This window comes from Cimex lectularius, unplaced genomic scaffold, assembly GCF_000648675.2.
Source record: "Cimex lectularius strain Harlan isolate CLEC.00 unplaced genomic scaffold, Clec_2.1 scaffold112, whole genome shotgun sequence".
NCBI classification, from domain to species: Eukaryota; Metazoa; Arthropoda; class Insecta; order Hemiptera; family Cimicidae; genus Cimex; species Cimex lectularius.
Genome location: NW_019392699.1, coordinates 1,326,394 through 1,348,412, shown reverse-complemented (window position 1 = coordinate 1,348,412; position 22,019 = coordinate 1,326,394). Strand labels below are relative to the sequence as shown.

Here is a 22,019-nt window from a genome sequence, read left to right as displayed (position 1 = left end):
CGAAAAGTCCTTAACACACCTCAATTGTACAAAATACATTATAAATTTTGCAGTTTATCCAATAACCATGATTCCAGTGTTTTTAACGCCTACCACGGTTTTTTAAATTAATAATATTGCGATCAAGGAAATATTGATAAAAAATTAATAAGTGGAAATGTATGAAAGTCCTAAACCCTGGTGACTATCCAGTTATGTGGATGTATTTATTTCTGTGAGTGGTTAAGTGTGTACCGCACGTTTAGGGTGTGTATAATTTTAACGTAGTTATAGAGGTGGGGGTCTCGGCAATATATCGAGTACTCTGAGGCCCACCAATAAATTTGAGAGAAAAAGTTAAATACATAATTACTAATTAAATGGAGAAAAAATGATTAAAAAGTTTTTTAATGTTAGTTCTGGCTCTATTCTCAATTCCATGAAAAAATACAATTCCTGATTCAGTCACGGATTTGGAGTGAAAAGAGACAAGGAACAAAGAAATTAGCGCTTGAAGTTCTATCTTGAAACACTGGTGAACACGATTTAAAAAAAGTACTATTAGGTTCATCATCAAAAAAAGATGTTCAAAAAGAAAAAATATAACAAAAAGTATAGATGCATGAGACTAAGAACAATTTTTAACGCACCTGCTAAAAATGTACCCTCGGCGCTGTTTGAAGGCCAAATCAAATGCACAATTGAGTTACAGAACTTTTCCCGCACGAATTATTTCTCCACCCGTTGGAATGAAAGGGATTTATGTTTCAGCTTTTTTCAAGATACAAAACTTTAAAAACTGCTAAAAATTCGAAGTTACACCTAAAATTATGAAATTCGCGTCTATTACGGAAATACTGTTCTTAAGAGGTTGGACGACTTTTGGATTAAATTATCAACATCTAAACAAATATTTTAACTAGATACTGCTCAAAAAACGAGATTGGATACATCTATGGTACGGAAATTTGAAACATTTTAACTTAACAATAAATTCCCAAGTGCTTTAAAACCCATTTTTAATAAACAGCAAAAATGAAGATAAGATATAAACAAAAAACAATCTCACAAGAAAATAGTTATTTAACTTAAACCTTAATTTAATTTTTATTTAATATAATTTAACCTAAAACCAGAAAGTAGCTCTTTTTTGAGAATCACCCATATGGCCTATTTATAGTGCACTAAGAAAAATTTGTAAATAAATAGTTTGGTTGTCTGTGATCATCCTGGTTTGGCAAACGCCTATCATTGCTTTGGTCAGGCAACATTTCACCACCTTAATTGGTTGATTTATGTGAAACATCTCACCAAATGTATGTTGTCCCGCTCACGACAGTTGCGTAGTTACCAATTACTTGGACATGAACTATACAGGGAGATGACTCAAGGTCCTATTTCGTGGTCTCCGAGATCGCCAGATTTGAGCCCCTAAGTTTATTTTCTTGGGGGGCATTGAAGAACCGAGTGTATTCCATCTCCAGAATTGACCGTCCAAGAATTTGAAAAACGGATTGTCGTGGCTTGCAGAGAAATCCGCCCAGAAATAATAGAAAAGACCACAAATGAAGAATTCCTGAAACGAGTAGAGCTCTGCGCATTAAACGCAGGGAGCGTATTTGAGCATTTATTATAAACATAAATTTTAATAAATGGTCAAATCTGCATAAATAACAGCTGAGAGTCATTTTAAAAAAATTGGGCAAAATTTCTTTTTATAAAAAGAGTTCGATTTTTCAAAAATTAATATAACTAAGCGAAAAAGCAACTCCCTGATCCTTACTCTATTCTGAGACGATTCCTTTACTAAATTAACTTGCTAATGCTAATCGTTTACGAAATATACGGGGAGGGCCATCTTGTTACAAAAAGCACACCCCCTCACGCGACTTCCGTCGGGCATAACTCAGAAATGGTCGATCCTACCAAAATTTTCCTTTCAATAAAATTGTCCTAAAATAAGAATAGAATCGAATTGTACAATAAAAATATGGGATTCTCATTTAAAATAGCAATATTAGTGTCATTTCCCAACTACATGAGAAAGTTATGTTAAATCTGTTACCACCACGCTATTCCTGGCCAAAATTAACTTGGGGTTTGTATAAGGCCATTTTTTGCTATAGTTAATCATTTCCTAATTAAATGAGTGGATTATAGATGATACACCCTGTATATTTACGGACGGACATGCATGTATGTAAAAATATAAAATAAATTACTGTCTAAAATATATCCAATTGTGGCCCACTGTCATCCCTTAAACAAAGTGAAACAAATTATATGACAGGGAGGGGGATGAGAGATGAAAGATCTGTTGGTGGGGGAGTTCATTCAATCTCCCACAACTTTTGTCTGAAGTGTGTGGCTGAATATTATATTACTGGAGCTCTCCTCCTTTACAATTATGCTAACAAAGCTAATTAACTTTAAAGCTTTAATTAACAAAGCTGGGTATTGATGTGAAAGTTTTGCATTCATTCTTTCAGTTTTCAGTAGAGTTCAGCATTTGTAGAACATCCATCACTAACAAACTCATAAAGCCACTTTTCAACGCATGACATTCTTTTGATATAAGAAAATAGTTTTTTTTTACAAAGAAATTCGCAAGTTTTTACCATCTTAAAATATTGCTGTTAATTTAAAACTTATTTTTGTTATTTAACTTCTTCTCCATACAACTATGTATATAAGTATTTCAATTTTTAGTTTAAAATGTGTGATATATAAATACATCAATCACAATTTATTTGGCTTTATTTATATTACCATTTATTAAAACAGTGGTACCTTAAAATATTATGTATTATAATATTATTATTAAATTTTAATAATAATATTGTTCGTGAGAGGTGGTCAAGAATGAGGTAGTTTAGAAAAACACCATTTTCATTTTTTGCTGACATTTCAAATTTTTTTTATTCAGGTCATCTTCATGGCCCTAGTAAATTACAAAACATGTTGATGGGAAAAATTACAATACAGATGTAAATATAAATTTTGAACCAAGTATTTAAAAAAAAATATAAATTATATTAATCCATATTTGTCTAGTGGTCATAATTGACCATATTAATTATTCCCATTAATTATTCTTTTTATCTAAGGTTTTTGGCTGAGTTTAAAAATGAGTGTCACAAGCGGGATTCGAACCTATGACCTTCAGCTCAACATGCTGCTGCTCTAATTTATAATTAGCTTAAGTAGTTAGAGCAGCGGCATATTGAGCCGAAGGTCATGGGTTCAAATTCCGCTTGTGACACTAATTTTTCATCTCAACCAAAAGCCTTAGATAAAAAGAATAATTAAATATTATAACATTAATCTGTAATATTTTTTACTGGGAGTAAAACATTGAGAATAAAAATATATAATCAACTATTCAGACTTTCAATTGACCTAATTTGTTGTTAGGCTCCTCATAGGTTACTCATAACTCACATCTCCACATTGGATAGAATACTTTGTTGTTAACTAATTTTTGATATAGATTCATCGGTGGCCGCAACGGTTTATGTGGCGTTCATCACCATAAGGTAAAGGTCCCGGATTCAAATCCAGCAGCCCTGCTTTGAAACCCAACATACAATTGGGAGTTGGAAACCCCCCTTGGAAACACCCTTGGAAAAAAAAAATCTCTGATACAAATTTATTCCTAAGACCACATATTGGTGAATATTCTAAACAATTATATTATTATTATAAAACATGAATCATCAGCCATTCTACAATATCATAATTACCTATCATCTTAATCTGCCTATGTCAATGATTTCATTTATCAGATGCATTTTAGCATTTTGCATATTCAGTGTTGAGTCTAGGTGAATTCACATAGAATTAAGAGTTAAAAAAGGAATGTATAAATTAATTACTGAAATATTTATTTGTTTTTTATTTATCATAACACGTCACTACAATTTGTAATATGATGTCACTAAACTTATTGTCTAAAAGTCTTAAATGTATGCTTAACAATTAAATATTATTTACATTTTTACAGAAATAAATAAAAAATGTCGTTTGGCTACCGAGCCTTGACCACTTGCTTACTGAGAAGGGCTTTTTCTTTGTTCTTATATTCTTCTTCTATCTCGTATAATTTCTGCATTATCTCCTCCTCTTTCGACGTAATTGCAGCTTGAAACTTCTCCTTTAACTGGCAAACAAGATTCTCATACTTTCCAGGAAACTTTACCTTGCAATCCTCCCACTTCTTCTTATAAGCAAGTGCCGCCTTCCGGGCTGACTTCAACTTCATCTTTAGATCTTCTGCTTCTTTGGCATTCGCTTCACTCTTTTCTTTGATTTCATTTACCTGATACAATTATTTAAATCAATTTATAATAAATAATTGTTTATAACTTTAACACAAGATTTAATTAATTAATTCTACCTCCTTGGCCCAACGAGTCATCATTAAACTTGCATGTATTCTACTTTCTTGTATTAAATTCTGAAGGTAAATGATTTGCTTCTTTAATTCAAGGGTTTGTTTAACCTGAAAAACATACAAATAAGCATGAACAAATAAGAAAGTTAAAAATTAAGCTTACTTAAAATACATACCTCATCATCTTTGTTACTAAGTGTCTTTTTCAGTTCTTCAAATCTGTCTAATTCTTCTTTTCTGATAGCTGAAAGTTCGTCTTTGTGTGCATTTCTCATCTTATTCATCTCATCAGTAAAATAGCTGAGGGAGAGCTTTTTAACTCTTTCTTCCATTTCAACCAGATCTTTGGCATGTCGTGAAGAAAGGGTAGCCTCGAGTTCGAACAGCTCTTCTTCAAGTTTTTCTTGATAACAAAAAAGTTTAACAATAAAAAATAGAACTCTGTGTGATTTGAGGATAGAAATGCATATATTGGTAACTTTAAACTCTATAAATTTTAAGAAAAAATGTTTTTGCATTATAAAAGAATATTAACCATAATGACTCAACTATTCCATTTTAACACCGTTGCTAAGTCTTTTTATAATCAATTTAATATTTAAAGTGATTGTATAATATTTAAATTGAGCCTGTAGAATTAGATTTAATAGAAAGGATGACTTCTAAACCATTTTCATGGGTAATATTAAAAAAACTAAAGGAAAATTTATAGTGATCTATATGAACAAGAAATGAGGTTTTAGTTTGGAGGGAAGAGGACGTGGAAGAAAAAAATGAGATTAATTCATCAAGGGCAAGAATAGTCAATTTTGTTTTTAAGACCAAGTTTTCTAATGTTGTTCCAAAATGACTTGGGCGGTAAATTATGAACGAGCAGCTTATGAAAACTAACTTTCTGTGAATTGTAGTCTAGATTTCACGCTTTATACCTTAGAATTTTAAACCTAGACAGGTCCAACGGATCCCTGGTGAATTTCTATTTGTTGTAGGCTGAATCACAAGATTTAAAAGTAAGTTTAATTGTGTGAGAAAACCAAGGCATAGGAGGGTGAGAAATTTTAATCTTCATTAATGGAGCTACTAAGTTCAAGACAAAAAGGAAATTATTATTTACAATGGTTAACATTTCATTAACATTTGTGGCACTGAAAGTGGGATCCCAACTTAATTTGGAACAGTATTCAATGATAGATTGAAATGAAATAGAGTGTAATTTACGACATTCAATGTACCAAGGAGTAAAATTAAAGGATGGAATACAAACTGTTACAAAGAGCATCTTATGAGCAGAAATGGATGGGGGGTATCAAAGAATTGGAAATTGTTAATACATCTCATTTTTTCTCATCTCATTTTAAGTTTATTTCATTTTTCCAACATTTATCCATTTTTCCTTCTTATTTTATGTTAAATATATAGAAATATTTATTAATAATATTTATGAAAATGATATTGGAAACTCACTTTGAAAACTGGCTTTTAAGTTGAGTATCTCATTGTTTTTTTCTGATTCAAGCAATTTCAATCTGTCCACTTCCTTCTCTAGTCTATCTATTTCCTCAAGTGATTTTGTATTGATCAACTCTGACAACTCTTGGTCCATCTCTGTGGAAATGCTTTTCATTGAAGGTGTTGCCTTACTATTTTGAAGTTTTATGATAATCTCCTCCTAAAACACCAAACCTTCCTTACACATAGTTTGATCAATAAGGGAAGCCATATTATCTTGTTGCCCACGCTTATCTTTTAAACTTATTACAGTAATTGTGGTGATGTTTAATTTTTATTTATTGTACAATTTTTATTTTTTACTTTTATTGATTAACTTTAATTCCAAAACCTTTTTATTAAAATACTACTAAAAAGACTAATTATCTTCTCTCATGAGGGTAAAAATTTAAACTCATATATAAAATACATGAGTTGTCCATGATTGAAAATAACTTTTAAGTGTTTCAACATGTAATAATATTGTAAAATTTAATAGGACTTTTTTGAAGATATGAAACTTTCTCTTAACAATTACCTTCCAGATATTTTGATTGGAATAATACTGGAAAAATAAAATAAATGATTCTAACCAATTTTATAAATTAATTAATTTTTGAAATGGTTGAAAATGAAATATGTGGCCATGATACATTTCAGCAGTTTACCAAACATAATAACCCCTTCAGTTTGCACTGAATATATTTCAAACTTATTACTTGACCATCAGAAGCAACTAAAAAGTAAATCACCCACTAATTTAATTTTTTTGAAGTATTGGAATTGTTATAAATAATGCTGACACATAAAGAAGCACATCAAGGATATACAGACAAAGAAACATGTGTATAATGTATATCTGCATAGGCAGATATAGATAGAAAGAATAATGGTAAAGAGCAATGACATCACAATTAAACAAAAGTCCAAAACTAAAATGGAGCAAATAATAAATTAATATTTGTAATAGATGTTTGTTAAATTTACCTTCTCATTTAAAGCCTGGCTGAGTCTAAGGTTGTTTGCTTTTATTTCCATCACAGTAGCTTCAAAAGAGGACTGAAGTCTGCTTTCCATTTCTTTATACTTTTTCTTGAACAATTCTACATCATCTTCATTAAGATCTGCTGAAATAAATTGTGCGAGAGAGTCCGTTTTGTCATTATGATGTTTCAACTTTTCAATTTCTTGTTTGAAAAACTGAAACAAGTATTTACAATTCATAAAATCTGAAAGGTAAAAATCAACTCTTGAGCATTTAAATTGGGATTTATACATTAAACAATGATGAATCAACAGTGGAGTTGCCCTTTTTAAACTGTTCTTCCAGTTGCATCCCATCTAAAGATTAAAGAATTGATAAATACATAATTGTCAAAAATGAAATTATAAAACAACCTACGTTCGTTCAGCTTCAAAATGTAGTCTTCCAAATTTTTTATATCTATTTTCAGTTTGTCTACCTGTTTCTCAACCTCTTGCTTTTCATTTAAGAGTCGAGCTGATAATATTTTTTCCTCGTGTAAAAGTTCTGCAAGTTTTTCTTTTTGTCTCCTAATGTCAAGATATAACTGTTTAACTCCATTGCATTCTGTAAGTAATTCTTCCATTCTATCACTGTAACAACAATCACAATGAAGAAATGCATATACTTACAAAATAGAAGGGTTACTTAACTCACTTCCAAGCCTTTTGTTTGTCAAAAAGAGTTTTCTCCATTTCTGCTTTAATCTTAGCAACCTCTTGGTCATGAAATCTGAGATACTCATTTTCTTGTTGTTCCTTGAAAGAATCGGTTTCTAACAGCTTTTTGTGAAGCAAAGATACCTGTTCATCAAGATTTTTGGCCTTGTTTTCAAAGGTAAGTCTTTCTTTTTCTTTTATTGATAATTCTTCTTTCAATGCACAGATTTCTTCTAAGTGCTCCTTGTCAGATACAATTGATCCTGAGTTTATCAATTTATCCGTATCAATTCCCATGTCCCTCTAATGATTAAATTATTTTTAAATGAATTCCACATTTATATCTGTTTATTTTACCTTTAATTCTGTCTGCAACAGGTGTGCATTTTCTAGGTCCCTCTTTGAACTTAACTGAATCTCCATGGTCTGAACCTGTTGTTGTAATTTTTTAATTAACTGTCTCTTTGATTTCTGACCTGTTTTTTTACAATCAGTAGAAAAATAATATATATTGAAATATACAATTGTACAGCACCCTTTACAATGATACTTCTATTTAAACAAAACATATGTATGTACAGAAAGTGCATGTAGTAAAAAACTGTTAATTCAAATTAAGATTGTTAAAACACTTTTGAAGTTTAAATAAAATAAATTAATATTAATCACCCAAAAGAGCCCGGCGTAGTTCATCTTTCAATTTGGAAATGGTATCTTTCTGTGATATGTTAACAGATTTATTCTTCCCTTCGCTCTTTCTGCTTATTCCCATCATTATCACAGAATCAGTGTCCTTGTCATCAGAAGAAGTGTCCAAAAGATTAAACGACCTGACTGATTCGTATTGAGCAAGATCTTCTTGCAGTTGCTTGTAATCATTCTAAGCATAAGTTCAGGAATAGAGGGACAAAAGTAATTGTGAATCGGGCACATAGAAAATACACACAACATGAAATAAATACCTGTAAATTATTGTACTTCCGTATAAGTTCAATCTTTTCAGCATTAGCTTCATCAAGAAGAGTTTTTACAGTGGCTTCCTGTCTTACAGTCACATCACAATTTTTCAACAAATTATTTAAATGCTTTTGTTGAAGCACATCAAGTTTTTCTTCAAGTAATTTATAACTATCTTCCTAAAATTGTTCATTAAATTTTCAAATTTAGATTAAATGATTATGCATATTAATACCTTTTCTTTAATTTTTGCATAAACGTTTTCCAGCTCAGACTGAAGTGAATTCACTTCCATTTTGTGTTTTGTGTTCAACGAGTCAATAATTTCATCAATTTGTTTATCACGATTCCCTCTAGCATCACACCTTTCAGACATAGCTAAATTTTGTTCTAACTGCATTATCCGTAATTTTGCTATTTCCAGTTCACTTTTTGTCTTGAATGTGAATAATAATATTATCAATATATANTCTTATTATTATTATTATTTTTTTTTTTTTATGAAACAATATCCACCATATATGTAAGACATTAATTACCTCCTCTCGTGATTTCTCAACTTTTAAGATTTCACTCTGAAGTAATGTCAACTCAGCTTGCAGGTTCATGACTTCTTTTTCCTTCTCAGCTTTACGAAGGTAAACAACATTATTTAATTAACACCTTTATTTTATTTAAGAATAAAGATGCTACGTTTATAATATATTTTTAAAATTATCATAAATGTCTTCCACCATACCTAGTTTTGTTTTGTTTTGATTAAGAGTAACTAAAATAGCAGATTTCTCTCTTTCAGTTATTATTAATTTATTCAGAATTTGTTCCTTTCCCGCTTTCTCTGCAATAAGTTCTTTATTGAGCCTTTCGATTTCTCTCATTCTAATTTCATAAAGTACATTTAACTCATTCAAACTTCGATAATCTAAAAGGAGCAAAATAGTTTCATTACCACTTGCAGACGACAATGGGAACAAATTTACCACACCTGAATCGATATATTCTTCAACGTCTTTGTCATTTTTAATAGCCTGAGGACGGTCCCTTCCCGGCTTCATATATTCATCTCCTAAATAAATTAATAATTCAACCCTCTATATTGCCATACTTTTATAATAATACAAAAAGTATATTCACCATTGTCAAGAGGCAAATTTGGATTCTGGTAAAGATTTTCACTGAGGAAGTTAACCTGTCCTGGTGTTGGAATATTGCCATGTTCAATCTCGCTTTCGTCTGAATTAAAGGCATACAAATTTAAACAAATAAGAAATAACCATCTGAAACACAAAAATAGCTCACTTGAATAACTGCAGTCAGTGCTGTTAAACGATGAGCCCTCATCGCCAAGATCCTTGAAAGCATTTTCAAATAAATTTTGCAGCTGAAACATTAAAATGGAAATTAAATAAATTCAATTACATGAAATTATTAAGATAACTGAAAAATAATTATAGTTAAATTAATGTAAGTATATAAATAGAACGAACTTGCATAGAATACATACTCTTACTAGAACTGTAGACCATACTTATACAAACGTGAAATTATATATGAACCATAAATGTATATTTTTTATTTGTTGAAAGCAGTTCAGTTAAAAGATTTTTTTTAAAATAAATATTTCTTAATTTTTGTTTTATTCGTAGAGAAAGATTTTGTTACCCAAACACACCACATTAGATGGTAAAATCCAAAACAACAGCAAGTTTCAAATATGACCAAACAACAAATATAATTTTTTGAGCTGTAGTATTAACCTAAAATATTTTTTTCTTTCCAACAATAAATAAACAAATTTAGTATACTTGAAAGATTGAAAAAAAATTTTGTATAGGTTTTGTCCCATGAAAACTTATTTTAACTACTGCATACATTGCATCATCACTAATCATGATGATGTTTAAAATATCAGGGATATGGTCTAAATTGAATTTAATATTAGTAATGAAGAATTAGATATTGTAATATCAACCATTCGAATTATTCAAACAAATATAAATGAGCTGAACATTGGAGTACTTCAGACATTTATTTATTAAAAATACGGGCACCCCAAGAGTTCATATAACCTCATATGTGTGGTACTTAGTGACTGTTAGTCTATGATTATTCAGAAATCGTGAGATACAGTCTGGTGTGATATAGGTTTCAGAAAAACATTTTCTTTATCGTGCCAACGTTTCGATCTTTTTTGAGATCATCTTCAGGGCTCAAAGTGTTTGTTTTCTGCATAATTGTGCCATTCTTGCGTGTCGTGTAGAATGGCACACCACATCTCACGATTTCTGAATAATTTTAACCTCATAGTTGAAATACCCTCATTAAAATAAACTACTGTACTCAACAAACAGCCAAAACTTAAATTTCAACTCGTATGTTTTTTAGTTGGTCCTAGTTCAACAAAATAATGACTTATAATTTTTTTTATATAAAGTGTGGTTGAGATGAAAAATTAGTGTCAGGAGCATTTAAATAAAAATTATAAATCATTTTAAATTTCGACCATAACCAGTTGCATCGGTATGTGAAAAAGTGTTGACAAATGTCCTGGCTTGGGGCTCTAAATTCAACTTTTTTTTAAATAAGGGTATTTCAACTACAAGGTTATATAAATCCTAGGGTGCCAGTGTTTTTGAAAACAGCCCATTTGTAAATACGGATAGGGATAGGGATAAGAGAGACGGCCACAAGGCCTACTGCACCTCGACCTAAATAGATCTATTGTGCTCCTCTGTTAATTACAACTCACTGGCCAGCTTCAGGCTATTAACCAGCCTCCACAGCTTTGCCAGCGGTTCCTTGGTGTAGGATCTTCCTTGTGGTTTTTCTTGTCCTAGTTGCAAGAACCTGCACCATGTCGTATGTCTGTAAGTATGTCGGGTTTGCATGAAGGGCCACTGCATCCAATCCAGGATCCTTTACCTTACAGTGATGAGCACCGTATCAACGTCTAAACTGTCCTGGCCACAAATGCCCTAAACCCAACTTTATTTAACAATAATGAACAGATAACAGTTCCATACAAAAATTTTATCAAATCCTACTCAAACCGAGAATGGGCGTAAATTGAAATGGGCCACCCAGACAAGCGAATATAGTCTAATCTAAAAACAATACACAAGATGCTTAACAATAAGTCTAAAGACCTGACCAAACTCAAAAAAATAACACTTATAGGGAAACCAAATTATGCAACTATAATCCAAAACGCTTTGTAACAGAGAAAAATAAATAAGACATATTTTCCTTAAATAACTATTGTCATAAATTATTAAAAATTGAACTCATTACAATGGAAATTCCCAATGTACTCAAAGCAATACATTATGGAACAAACAAAACAATATCAAGATTTTAAAAAAATTGCAACTTAATCTTCAGATTTGATAATAAAAAGTTGCTGAAAATATGTAAAATAAAAAATGGACATCAGCTTTTTAAGTCAGATAGTGGAGGAATGGGTAAAATTGGACACAACTTTAATGAATAATTTCTTTGAGAAAAATAAACCTTTCTGGAGAAAAACAACAAACCAAAGCAGTGTATATTATAGATTTTTTTTAATTGGCTGTAATGAAATACATTATTTTATTATAAATTCTAGTATATTACATTTTTTTAAATATCTACAGTAGCAATCTCATTTTGAGGGTTTGTCACAATCAAACTACATTCATTTTTTTATCTGTCAAGAGATCAGCATATCACACCATATCACACTTATCTATAAATTATTGCAATCAAAATTTGTCACACAATTTTATGAAAGGCCACAAAATCCGTCATCTATAATTTCCACAAATGTGTATTGGAATAACATGAAAATATAATGAAGGCCAAGTACATACATATGATAATAAAAAGTCCCCCTCCACATAAAACATCAACAAAAATGTTATTGCTTATTTTTTTAAATATTTCTTCGGAATTTTACCCTATTTACGTTTGTTACAAAACCAAAAATGTCTAACTGCTAACAAACAGTCTCTACCATATTGCAACGATACAAAAAAAAGTTTGGATCAAAATAATAATTTTCTTATGTCTTTTTTTTTAATCCATTTTCTGTTTTGTTTTTAATTAGTATACATACATAGTGAAGACAAGGAAGACGGTACAAAATAAACAAACTGTCCCGCATGGCGAACAAACATTCCGGTAATGTGTTTATATAAAAATTAACGTAAATGTCGGCTAAGAACGGACCTCGACGTTTCTTTTGTGTTCTTCTTCGAGAAACTCCTCCTCCTCCTGTCTCTGGCCCGACCTGCTGATGTTCAGCTCACCGGCTTGGAAAATGCTCATCGTCTGTCCAGACTTTTCTCTACTGAAAACTGAAAAGCAATTTTTCCGCGAAAATCGGCCACCTTTCTAGGGAGGTTACGCTATTATCTGCTATAGGTCCAAATACCTCACGGGGCGGGTTGCGTATCAGCAGTCTAGGTTTAGCAAAGTGAGAACGACCAAATTATTTTTTCTTTTCCGGTTCGACGAACTTCGAACTGGTTTTTTCATGCGACTTTCCCGATTCCGAATTTTAAAATATCATTTTTTTTGTCTAAATTGGCATTTTAAGTTTTATCCGTGAGACACATCTGCGGTTGGCTGCAACTCAGCCCACATCGGAAAACGAGATGAGAAAAAAAATTATCCACGCGCTTTATTATTTCTGATGAAACAAATGAATCTTTTGGCATTTTTCCAGCGCCCGGCGTAACCCGCCATCTCTTTAATCGTAAAGAAAACATTAAAAGTCGACTCTTTTCTCTTTTCTGACAAGTCGTTCACGTGAAGCGTTAATAACATAAGAATTATTCCCAACTTTTGTTTAAAACGCAGAGGGAACGGAGAAGTGTTCATTTTAAATAGTTCAAGTTTTACTACTTTTGTCGGTTTTTGAAAGACAGCGATGAGTGAGGTTTTCCCGCCGTTATATCTGATTGGCCAGGAGACAGTAGGCAACCTTTCTCCGTGACGGCCTGGAATCCGATCGAATAATTCCAGTCTTTCACCTGAATGTTTTTAGATGAAACACTTTTCACTCCCAGACGCAAGGTCGGAAGGAAAATTCCACTGTAATAATTTCCCAACGGGATTTCTCGGTTGTTCTGTTTGACGTTTATCTTAATAGACGATATCGGGGTTTATAAAGGTTTTATCGACTCCGAGGGTATTTCCCAGTGGGACTGAAAGAATTTATTGTTAAAGTTCTGGTCGGGAGTGAATCTGTTGTGTTTTCCTCGCCGTGCTCGTCGCGGTATACGGATAATTTGCACCTGTGTCGACAAATCACGTCGGCCAAGAGACACTGCCACCGAAAAGGAGTCCGTCCAACGAATTTCAATTCAGCCATCACAAAATGGCTACTTCAGGTTCGTGTGTTTCATGCTTATGATGATGTTTAGTTTGTGAACAAAATCGTGGTGGATACGGCTTTTTGGAGGGTGGCGAGGTGCCGTGGAATCGTTTTCCCTTTTTCCGAGACGAGTGCGGGACGGGGTCGGGCCGGGCGACGTCGGTGGGCCGAGACACGGAGACCGTCCTGTCAGGGCGAGCGATCCGGCCGTCCTCTCGCCGCCGGACCTCGTGGCCGCGACGCTCCGGGCCCCGTCTCGGATCTCCGATCCTCGGCACCTTTTTTACCTCGATTCGTCTGAGATCTAGACTTCCAAATTATTATCGCGATTGTTTGTATTCTAGAGGCTGTGATTCGAGACCCACCCATTATTGGGATGCCAGATGGAATTTATTTATTTAAACGACTCTCGTCCCAAATTGCAAGGAAATGTTCAAGGCCCGTTAAGAATTCGTAAAAATTTTAAAATCAGAAAAAAATATAAAAAAACGCAGGAAACCCCTTTTTTTCTTGTAGAAACTAAAGCTCAAAACCCATTATGTGTTCCTCCCGTGCAAGTAATATAAAATAGAATTAGCATTTGTTTATAAGCTGTAGTAAGTTGGATGTTTTTGTAAACGCTCGACAGTTAATCTTGAAACGTTTCCGCAGGCAAAAAAAATAAAACAAAATGGACTCCGATTCCGGTTGAAGCTACGTCGAAAAAGATGGTGCTTGCGACTAGCTGGGCCGATGAAATGGAAAAGGAAATCGACAGTAAGTAAAACCCGTCGAATTATTTCTCCGAAACGTTCACACCCGTATTTACACAGATTTCGCGACAGATAATGTTGTGCTTCCGACTGCCCCGCGATCCTCGAGAGCCTCCAACTACGACGAGAGCAAGATACCGTCTGTGCCGCCCTTCCAAGTCTACCTTTCGAACATCCCATATGAATTGACGGAGGACGAACTTGCCAATTATTTCAGGGATTTGAAGGTAAGCCATTATTTGACGTTATTACACTGGGAAATCCTTGCCAACTAACAACTGCCCTACTCTCCTGTTGTTTGGTCAATCTCTATTGTTTTGGTCAATAGTTTGAATCGTTAAGTCAATAATATGCGTAAAGAATTCGACTCATATTCTACTATTTTAACCCCTTTTAAAATCATATCTAATGCCTTAAAACTTCTACGCATTTCATGATACGCTTTCTTACAGGAACTGTTATATTTTATTACTCCGTTTGACATGTGTTACACTTTAATAATGTCATATACCTCAGAAATGTTATTCAATTTATACCAATCCTTGATATTTTAAATAATGGGAATTTACGCTCATCAGTATTTACTCCTCTCATGACGTTTGACTCATTACAAAGTAAAACGCAACGTGCATTAAGGGTATTCACGATTTGTGATACATGTACTTATTAAGTCGAGTTGAACATGATCTGTAAGATTGTGCATGCCCTTTTTCTTATTTTAATGTTAACGTGTTAGTTCGTCACCATAGTGCCCTCCATGGCACCTAATAGAACCAAAAACTTTCCAAAGATATTGTTTCCACTGGACGGAACACTCACACGAGGATGTTAAAGGGTGAGCCAACTGGCTGTTGGTTTTTTAGTGTGCATCAAAGTGTTTCGCGATGTTTGTTTCGCTCCGTGTAAATGCATTTTGCAGTGCACTGATTTTTGTGGGATGCAAATGATAAAATTCATAAGAACAAGAGAGTGTGTGGAAGGAAATTAGCATCAAAATGGGATGAACTCAGTACTTGTTAATAAAAAATGAAAACTTATGGGGTCTTACAGGAATGAAAAATTAAGGATAAAGTTTCTAATAGTATCGTTGATGGGTTCTATTGTTGTATCCCTCAAAAGCCAGTTCTCATATTGCATTCGCCGATGAAATAATTCTTGATGTGGCGTTTTCTGCATTTGTTTTTATTTTTTTTAACAAGCATTGCCATAATCACCAGAATGATGCAGCAGTTGATGCAGTTATAAACAGCATGCTTGTCTCACGCATGCTGATGGCTCACCTTGTTTCGCTTCTAGGTTACAAAATGTTTTGCCTTGTGGAAAAGGTTAACCCGAGACGGCATTTCACGAAACAGTTGCATGAGTGAGTTTGGCACAGTGAAAACCCAGCTTAACAGTTCTTGAAGATTTGTTATTGTTGGTAAAGCTTTTGTTTTTAATTGTGAAGGAAGTGTATTTTTTTAAAAACTCCATAGGTCAATCCAAAGACCTGATTAACATGTTGCCAGCACTGGCATACCGCCAGGGATAGGCAGTATCTGTTTGCATGGTGGTAGTAACTGGCATGCAACTTGACATATACTTTTTGACTAATGCCAGCTATAACTGGTAGTATTTGTTTACATTGTGCAAGTAGTAGTCAAACCAGCTGACTGTTGTCCTCTTCTCTTGTGAGAGTTAACCTTTTATCACAACAATTAGCACATAGACAAGTGCTTCAAAAATCTATTTATTTGGTTTCTTTATTTGTGTGTGAAGAACTTAACAGGAATTGCTACAGGAGAAGAGAAGAAAAAGGAAAAGGATGTAGGTACGAGGTTGGATGCATAATTAAGGGATGGGCGCACCAGAAATCAATGTTACAATACTTTGTTACCTTACAGAACAAAAAACAGGCAATTTGTTGTTCAGTGAGGCAATCCTCAAACTTCAACAAGATTGGACCTGTTGCGTTAACACAGTGCAAGCAACAAGGTGCCAGTTGGAAAAAGTGGGGGGGGGAATCAAGCCTTTTTGTTTCACTTGCACTCAAGGAATAAATCAGGCCTAATCAACTCTGATTCAAAATTCAAACTAAATTGTTTGAAAAAATTGTACAGTGAAATAGGAAAAGTGCTCATTTAGAAGATAGACAAATTAAATCATATAAATGGCTGCCCTATTTAAGCAAAGACAAAAATATCTGAATGGACGAGATAAGAAGTAAATATGACTACTTTGTGAATCCAGTAATGAATATCCTTACTTCATAAGATAGGTGGATGGAAAATAAATATACATACTTAGTTGATGAAGATCCCATGCCTCACTGTGAATGAAGTATGATGATAAATCAGAAATTAAAAAAATAAATGCATTAGTCAAATTTAATTAAAGCGTATCTAAAAACTAAAATACATAACAACAAATAACCTGCTATTTGATTGGACTTAGAGCTAACACAGGTCCAACTCCTTAAGATTGAGCAATTCTAACAAACCTTCTCTATCTAACACAACTTAACCAGAGTTAACACAAAGATAATGAATAACCAACCCTATTGTGTCAAACTAATATCCCTTATATGAAGCTACACAAAGCCCTTTTTGTATACATTCTCTTTATCTACCACAAAAAAAAGTGCTGGTTGGTTTTGACAAAAAAATGATTATGTTTAATATTTATATCTGTCTGCGATAATAAGTGCATTGCTCTGTTAGTTCAGTGGTACCTTCAGATATGAGTGCTACAACATACCAGTTTTTTGTTACAACCCTTAGAATATAGTGAGGCCACATCATCCACTAATGGGAATTGCTCACGTGATAGTTTTTGTACCTATAGTTATTTTGCTTTTTTATTCCCCTGTGTAATATAATCTATTATTAATGTGGACAATAAGTATGTATGTAACAAAAGTGATATGAATGAAACAATTTAATTTACACCTTTGTATAAGCTTTGATGTGGCTCAGTCTGATATGAAATGAGTGGGAAAGTAAATAAAAATAGTCTACATGCAACTAGCATTGATTTACCGAGAAAAGAGCTCAACCTTGGCTCAATTTCGGTCCTTCCCTGGATGGCCCGCCCAAGGAGTCGAGTGACACTGCAAGATCACGTACCGGACCAAAGGCTCTTGGAACCAGCATCTTGAGGGGTTGTTCTTTTCTCTTTCTCACTCCCTGACCCTGCAACTATCCCTTGTTCACCAGGGAGCCAAAAGCTTGCTCTTTGTATCGTATCCATGGGTCCTCCTCCTAAGGCTTCCTCAGTGCTGGTACTATGATGCTGGGCCTCCACATAAAAAAATTCACAGTCATTCTGCTGAGGGCAACCGCATTGGTGTGCTTCCTTTTCCGGGCTTGTGCTCGAGCCATCAGTTGTGTCTCCTTTTCTTCATCTTCACGCATTTCTTCCTGTCTGCCCATCTTGTAGGGAAAGCTACTTCTAAATGTGCCCCTCCTGATCATGTGCAATTGACCTAGCATCTGAAGGCAATCCATGATGCAAGGACCAGCTGCGATTATTTTCCTTCACCAGCTCTTCTGGCAGGGTCCCCAGTCCTTGAACAGTGCAAACCTCTGGCAACTGCCTGGGCTACTCCATCAGTTCTAAAATGTCCTCTGATGAGTGGAACTGCTCAGTTGTCCGCCCAACTAGAACCTCCGAGAATGGTGGTACCGTTCTTACCATGGCATGGGCGGCATTCCCTTTACCACTCCTCCTTCCAGTATCTGGGGTGCTTATGGGTTTGGCCTCTTATGTTTCCACATGGGTTTTGTGGGATCTCTAGGTGCTTTCTTTAACTTCTCAATACACCTAATGGCCTAGATGAACTTGCATATCTTTCTGGCCCCATAAAAAACTTTCCTTGCATTCTTATATATACAATACACTACAAAAATTAAAACTTTCAATGTAACTTTTTTTTTTCATTTTTACTCTTAAACTATAATCTCAATATAGTAAACATGTCAATATATAATGTACTAATCGTTTGTCATTTCAGATACAATATTTTGATTTAACTGAATGTACATTAAATGAAAATAAATGGAAATGTTACTTTTAGAATAACTTGTAACTTAACGTAGAATTTTTTTTTAAATTAAATTTCTTTCTTATTTGTTTAGATAAAAAATGTCAACCTCCCTCGTGAAGAGAGAGGTGGTGGAAACAGAGCCAGAGGATTTGCCTACATGGTCCTTGAGGATAGAGCAAGTCTCATAGCGGCTTTAAACAAATCTGATACAGTATGTCATCAACATGTAATTTTTACTTACATATGCATTACTTACAAAATCATTGGTTTTAGGTTATTAAAGGTCGCAACATAAACATAGAGTTGGCGTCCAATGACAGTGGTCGAGGTGGCGGCATGAATCGCGGAGGCAGGGGTAACCGTGATGGCGGAAGGAGTGACATGGGAGGACCGGATAGGACAGCTACCAATTGGAGGACTGGGCCCAGATCCGATGAATTTCAAGACAGATCGAGTTCGTAACAACAAAAAAAATTTATATTCTTGTTTTCCAAGAACTTCTTAGTCTAATAAAATATTCATGCATTCCAGGTAACTATGACAGAGGATATGGTGGTGGTAGACGAGAATTTTCAACTGCTGGATATAGGACAAATTATGATCGGGAAGACCGAGGAGGGTATTATAGAGATGACAACAGGGGAGGATTTGATAGAGAAAGGTGAGGAATTTATTATTTCTAATAGTTGTTATGTGTCAACCCGTAATAAGATCTCTCCCCCCCCAAAAAAAAAATTACTCTTGAGAACTGTGAAAATGATTCTTGGTTTTTATTTTATTTTAACATTATAGTCTAATGTGTGGTGTTTAGTGATCGTTACTTAATGATTATTTGGTGGTCGTGAGATGCGGTCCAACCTCCAAATAGTTATAGGCTAATAGTGTACTGTTCGTTTAGTTTTACATTCAGAAAAATTAAAATTGTTTTAAAATATAAATACTTTAGGTTTGGTGGAAGGGATGGAGATAGACGTGAAGGAGGATTCAACTACGATAGAGACAGAGGGTACGGCCGTGAAGAAAGGGGCTTTGGGGGTGATAGAGACAGGGGCTTTAGTCGTGGTAGAGATGATAGGGATGATAGGTATGGTCGTGATGATAGGTAGGCAATATTTTTGTCTCCTATGATAGATTGTTTTTAAGGGCCTAATATTTACCTTTGTTTAAGGGGCAGTAGCCGTGGTCAGTGGAGGGATGAGTCTAAGAGTTTCAATAAGTTTGATGATAGACGTGACAGAGATAGAGACACAAGATATGGGCCAAAAAGGGATGATTTACCTCCTCCTAGCGAAAGAGGTATGTTAAGTATAACTTAATAATTGACACAACTTATGAGTTTATTTGTACTGAAATCAGGACCAGGGCCAGCACCTCCCAAACAGAGGCCAGTTCTAAAGCTTCTGCCTAAATCTACTACAACTCCTTCAGAAGAGAATGGACCTGCTTCATCCACAGCCTCTATATTTGGTGGTGCAAAACCTGTCGACACTGCAGCAAGAGAGCGAGAAATTGAAGACAGGCTTATGAGAGCCTCTGAGGATATAAATGGAAGCAGGTTTGTTTTTACTTTCAATGTTCGCTCGTTTCGATAAGCAAAGACAATTGGTTGATACATTTAAATAATTTTAAGATCTCGAGGCTTAGGAAGTGGGCTTTCTTCTCATAAAGATTCCCAATCAGAATCTGAAAATAAAAGAGTTGAGCCAGCTCCACCACCAAAAGAGAACCCCTGGTCAAGAAATAGACTACATTCATCAGAAACAGTAATTCCATGATAATATTCTCATGCCATCTATAACATAATGTATTGAACTTGTGAATTTCAGACTAACAATGGTAGGACTACACCTGATGATAGCTCCAGCGCTCCATCACAGGATGACAGGGGTGATTCCAATAAAAGTTGGGGCCGACATCGACAGGAATCTAAACGAAATGGTGACCATTCTAGCAATTTGATGTTTATTTTTTCTTGGAATATTTTAAACTTTTTTTTTTCTTTTCTCAGATGAATCAAAATGGGGAAAAGGCCCTCCAAAGTCATCTGCTAACAATTACAGCTCAGAAAAACTAAAAGGCGGGAAAGATGAAAAAACCCCTGGAAAGTTAAGGTGAGCTTTTGATTACAAATATAAGATGAGTATTTATTAGTTTGTTTACTATTTATTCATTTTAGAGAGTCAAAGAAGGAAAATGTAGATGATTTTAACAAAATGCCCAAAGTTCAAGAAACTACAGTCCCTGTAAGTAAAGTTTTGTTTTCTCCATACTTAATCTCCTCAAATGTGCTGTGACATACCCTCCCCCTCTCATTATTTTCCCCCAACCTTATTTAGGAATTGTATTTTCTAATCACTTAAACCAGTCATGTAAAATTTAGTTAATATTTTTATTTTGTTAAAAATTTACATCATTATTAATTAATTTCATTCTTTCTTTCAGAATTTTGCCGGGTCCAATAAGTTCAGCACTTTGGTCGACTCTGATGAAGCCCCAACAGAATAATTTCACTCCTCTTCTTTAGAGATTGTATAAATTCAGCCTACAGTTAACACTTCAACTATGTCTGCTGGTAGTAGACCCCTCTGAAGAACAACCATTGTAAAAAGAAAAATTGGGATAAGGAAAATGTATAGTTTCTTCAAGCATATGCCATTTTTAACGATCGTAAAAGTTTGTATTAATACAAAACTTCGCCCTCTCCTATCTTCACATTTTCTCCCCCTCTATGTTTACCTCAATATTACCCCCTCGCCAGCCCTCGTACCCCTGTAGCATTGTAAAATAGACGCTATCGTTCCAATGTGATAATAGAGTCATAAATTTATTTCTTTAATTTATGATTTTGTTATGTTATGCTTGTTTGTGTAATATAGCTATTACACATGGCTGGATTATATTAGCAACTTATGAGAATGTGGACTATATAAATATTGTAAAAATGAAAACTGAAAAACAAAAAAAAACACTCTGCCAATTTAATAAATATTGGACTGATTCTATTTATAAACTATAATAACACATTGTAATTAACTAGTTCCTAGAGAAATTTGGAATAAACAATTTGAATAGCCTTTGAATACGATAAGACTTAAAAATGGTCACTTTTAATTAAGACAACTTTGGCAATTGTGCTACATCAATGGGTCATGTTTACACTTTATCATTTCAGAATATATAATTGTGCTATCTACACCCCATGTAACCAAAAATTGTTTGAAAAAAAATTTAATACTATAATGCTGTCCCACTAAGAAAGTTTTGTGCCTCATTGATCTACTCTTCATCTAGTGGCTCAGCTTGTTCTAATTCCACAACCAATGGATTAATAAATTGTTGTATGCTTGGATTTTTCTTTCTTAAATTTTTTAGCTATATTAGTGAAAG

At 33.9% G+C, this 22,019-nt stretch overlaps 2 protein-coding genes across 14 annotated transcripts; one reads left to right on the top strand and one right to left on the bottom strand.

Annotated features, from left to right (window-relative positions):
- Positions 1 to 3,842: 3,842 nt before the first annotated feature.
- Positions 3,843 to 13,853, bottom strand: LOC106664496 (putative leucine-rich repeat-containing protein DDB_G0290503). Its single transcript, XM_014390252.2, has 18 exons — positions 12,707 to 13,853; positions 9,800 to 9,881; positions 9,635 to 9,733; positions 9,486 to 9,566; positions 9,240 to 9,422; positions 9,040 to 9,128; positions 8,736 to 8,936; positions 8,506 to 8,679; positions 8,213 to 8,423; positions 7,901 to 8,019; positions 7,542 to 7,846; positions 7,263 to 7,477; positions 7,137 to 7,201; positions 6,848 to 7,060; positions 5,837 to 6,041; positions 4,549 to 4,775; positions 4,376 to 4,480; positions 3,843 to 4,297 (listed from the first exon to the last, which is right to left on the bottom strand). The coding sequence occupies exons 1-18, from the start codon at positions 12,803 to 12,805 to the stop codon at positions 4,007 to 4,009; spliced, it is 2,964 nt and encodes a 987-aa protein (XP_014245738.1). The 5' UTR covers positions 12,806 to 13,853; the 3' UTR covers positions 3,843 to 4,006.
- LOC106664499 (eukaryotic translation initiation factor 4B-like) lies at positions 12,365 to 21,981 on the top strand. Of its 13 annotated transcripts, none has more exons than XM_014390255.2 (15): positions 12,365 to 12,515; positions 12,585 to 12,658; positions 14,508 to 14,612; positions 14,669 to 14,835; positions 18,724 to 18,843; positions 18,906 to 19,086; positions 19,164 to 19,293; positions 19,579 to 19,734; positions 19,801 to 19,928; positions 19,989 to 20,187; positions 20,263 to 20,395; positions 20,459 to 20,570; positions 20,641 to 20,743; positions 20,809 to 20,875; positions 21,075 to 21,981. In XM_014390255.2, exons 2-15 carry the CDS (start codon positions 12,640 to 12,642, stop codon positions 21,135 to 21,137), a joined length of 1,683 nt encoding a protein of 560 aa, XP_014245741.1. In that variant the 5' UTR covers positions 12,365 to 12,515; positions 12,585 to 12,639; the 3' UTR covers positions 21,138 to 21,981. The 13 variants fall into 13 exon arrangements, with proteins under 13 accessions (XP_014245741.1, XP_014245747.1, XP_024081853.1 ...); XM_014390261.2 differs by having other exon boundaries at positions 12,368 to 12,515; positions 14,681 to 14,835; XM_024226085.1 differs by lacking the exon at positions 12,365 to 12,515 and having other exon boundaries at positions 12,574 to 12,658.
- Positions 21,982 to 22,019: the final 38 nt, after the last annotated feature.

Coding starts and splice junctions, on each gene's coding strand:
- LOC106664499 (XM_014390255.2), top strand. Junction 14,613..14,668: donor AATGGAAAAGGAAATCGACA/GTAAGTAAAACC, acceptor GTATTTACACAG/ATTTCGCGACAGATAATGTT. Junction 19,735..19,800: donor AGGTATGGTCGTGATGATAG/GTAGGCAATATT, acceptor CCTTTGTTTAAG/GGGCAGTAGCCGTGGTCAGT.
- LOC106664496 (XM_014390252.2), bottom strand. CDS start 12,805: ATGAGCATTTTCCAAGCCGGTGAGCTGAACATCAGCAGGTCGGGCCAG. Junction 9,423..9,485: donor TGAAGAATATATCGATTCAG/GTGTGGTAAATT, acceptor TGCTCCTTTTAG/ATTATCGAAGTTTGAATGAG. Junction 7,202..7,262: donor CATTTTGAAGCTGAACGAAC/GTAGGTTGTTTT, acceptor TTTAATCTTTAG/ATGGGATGCAACTGGAAGAA.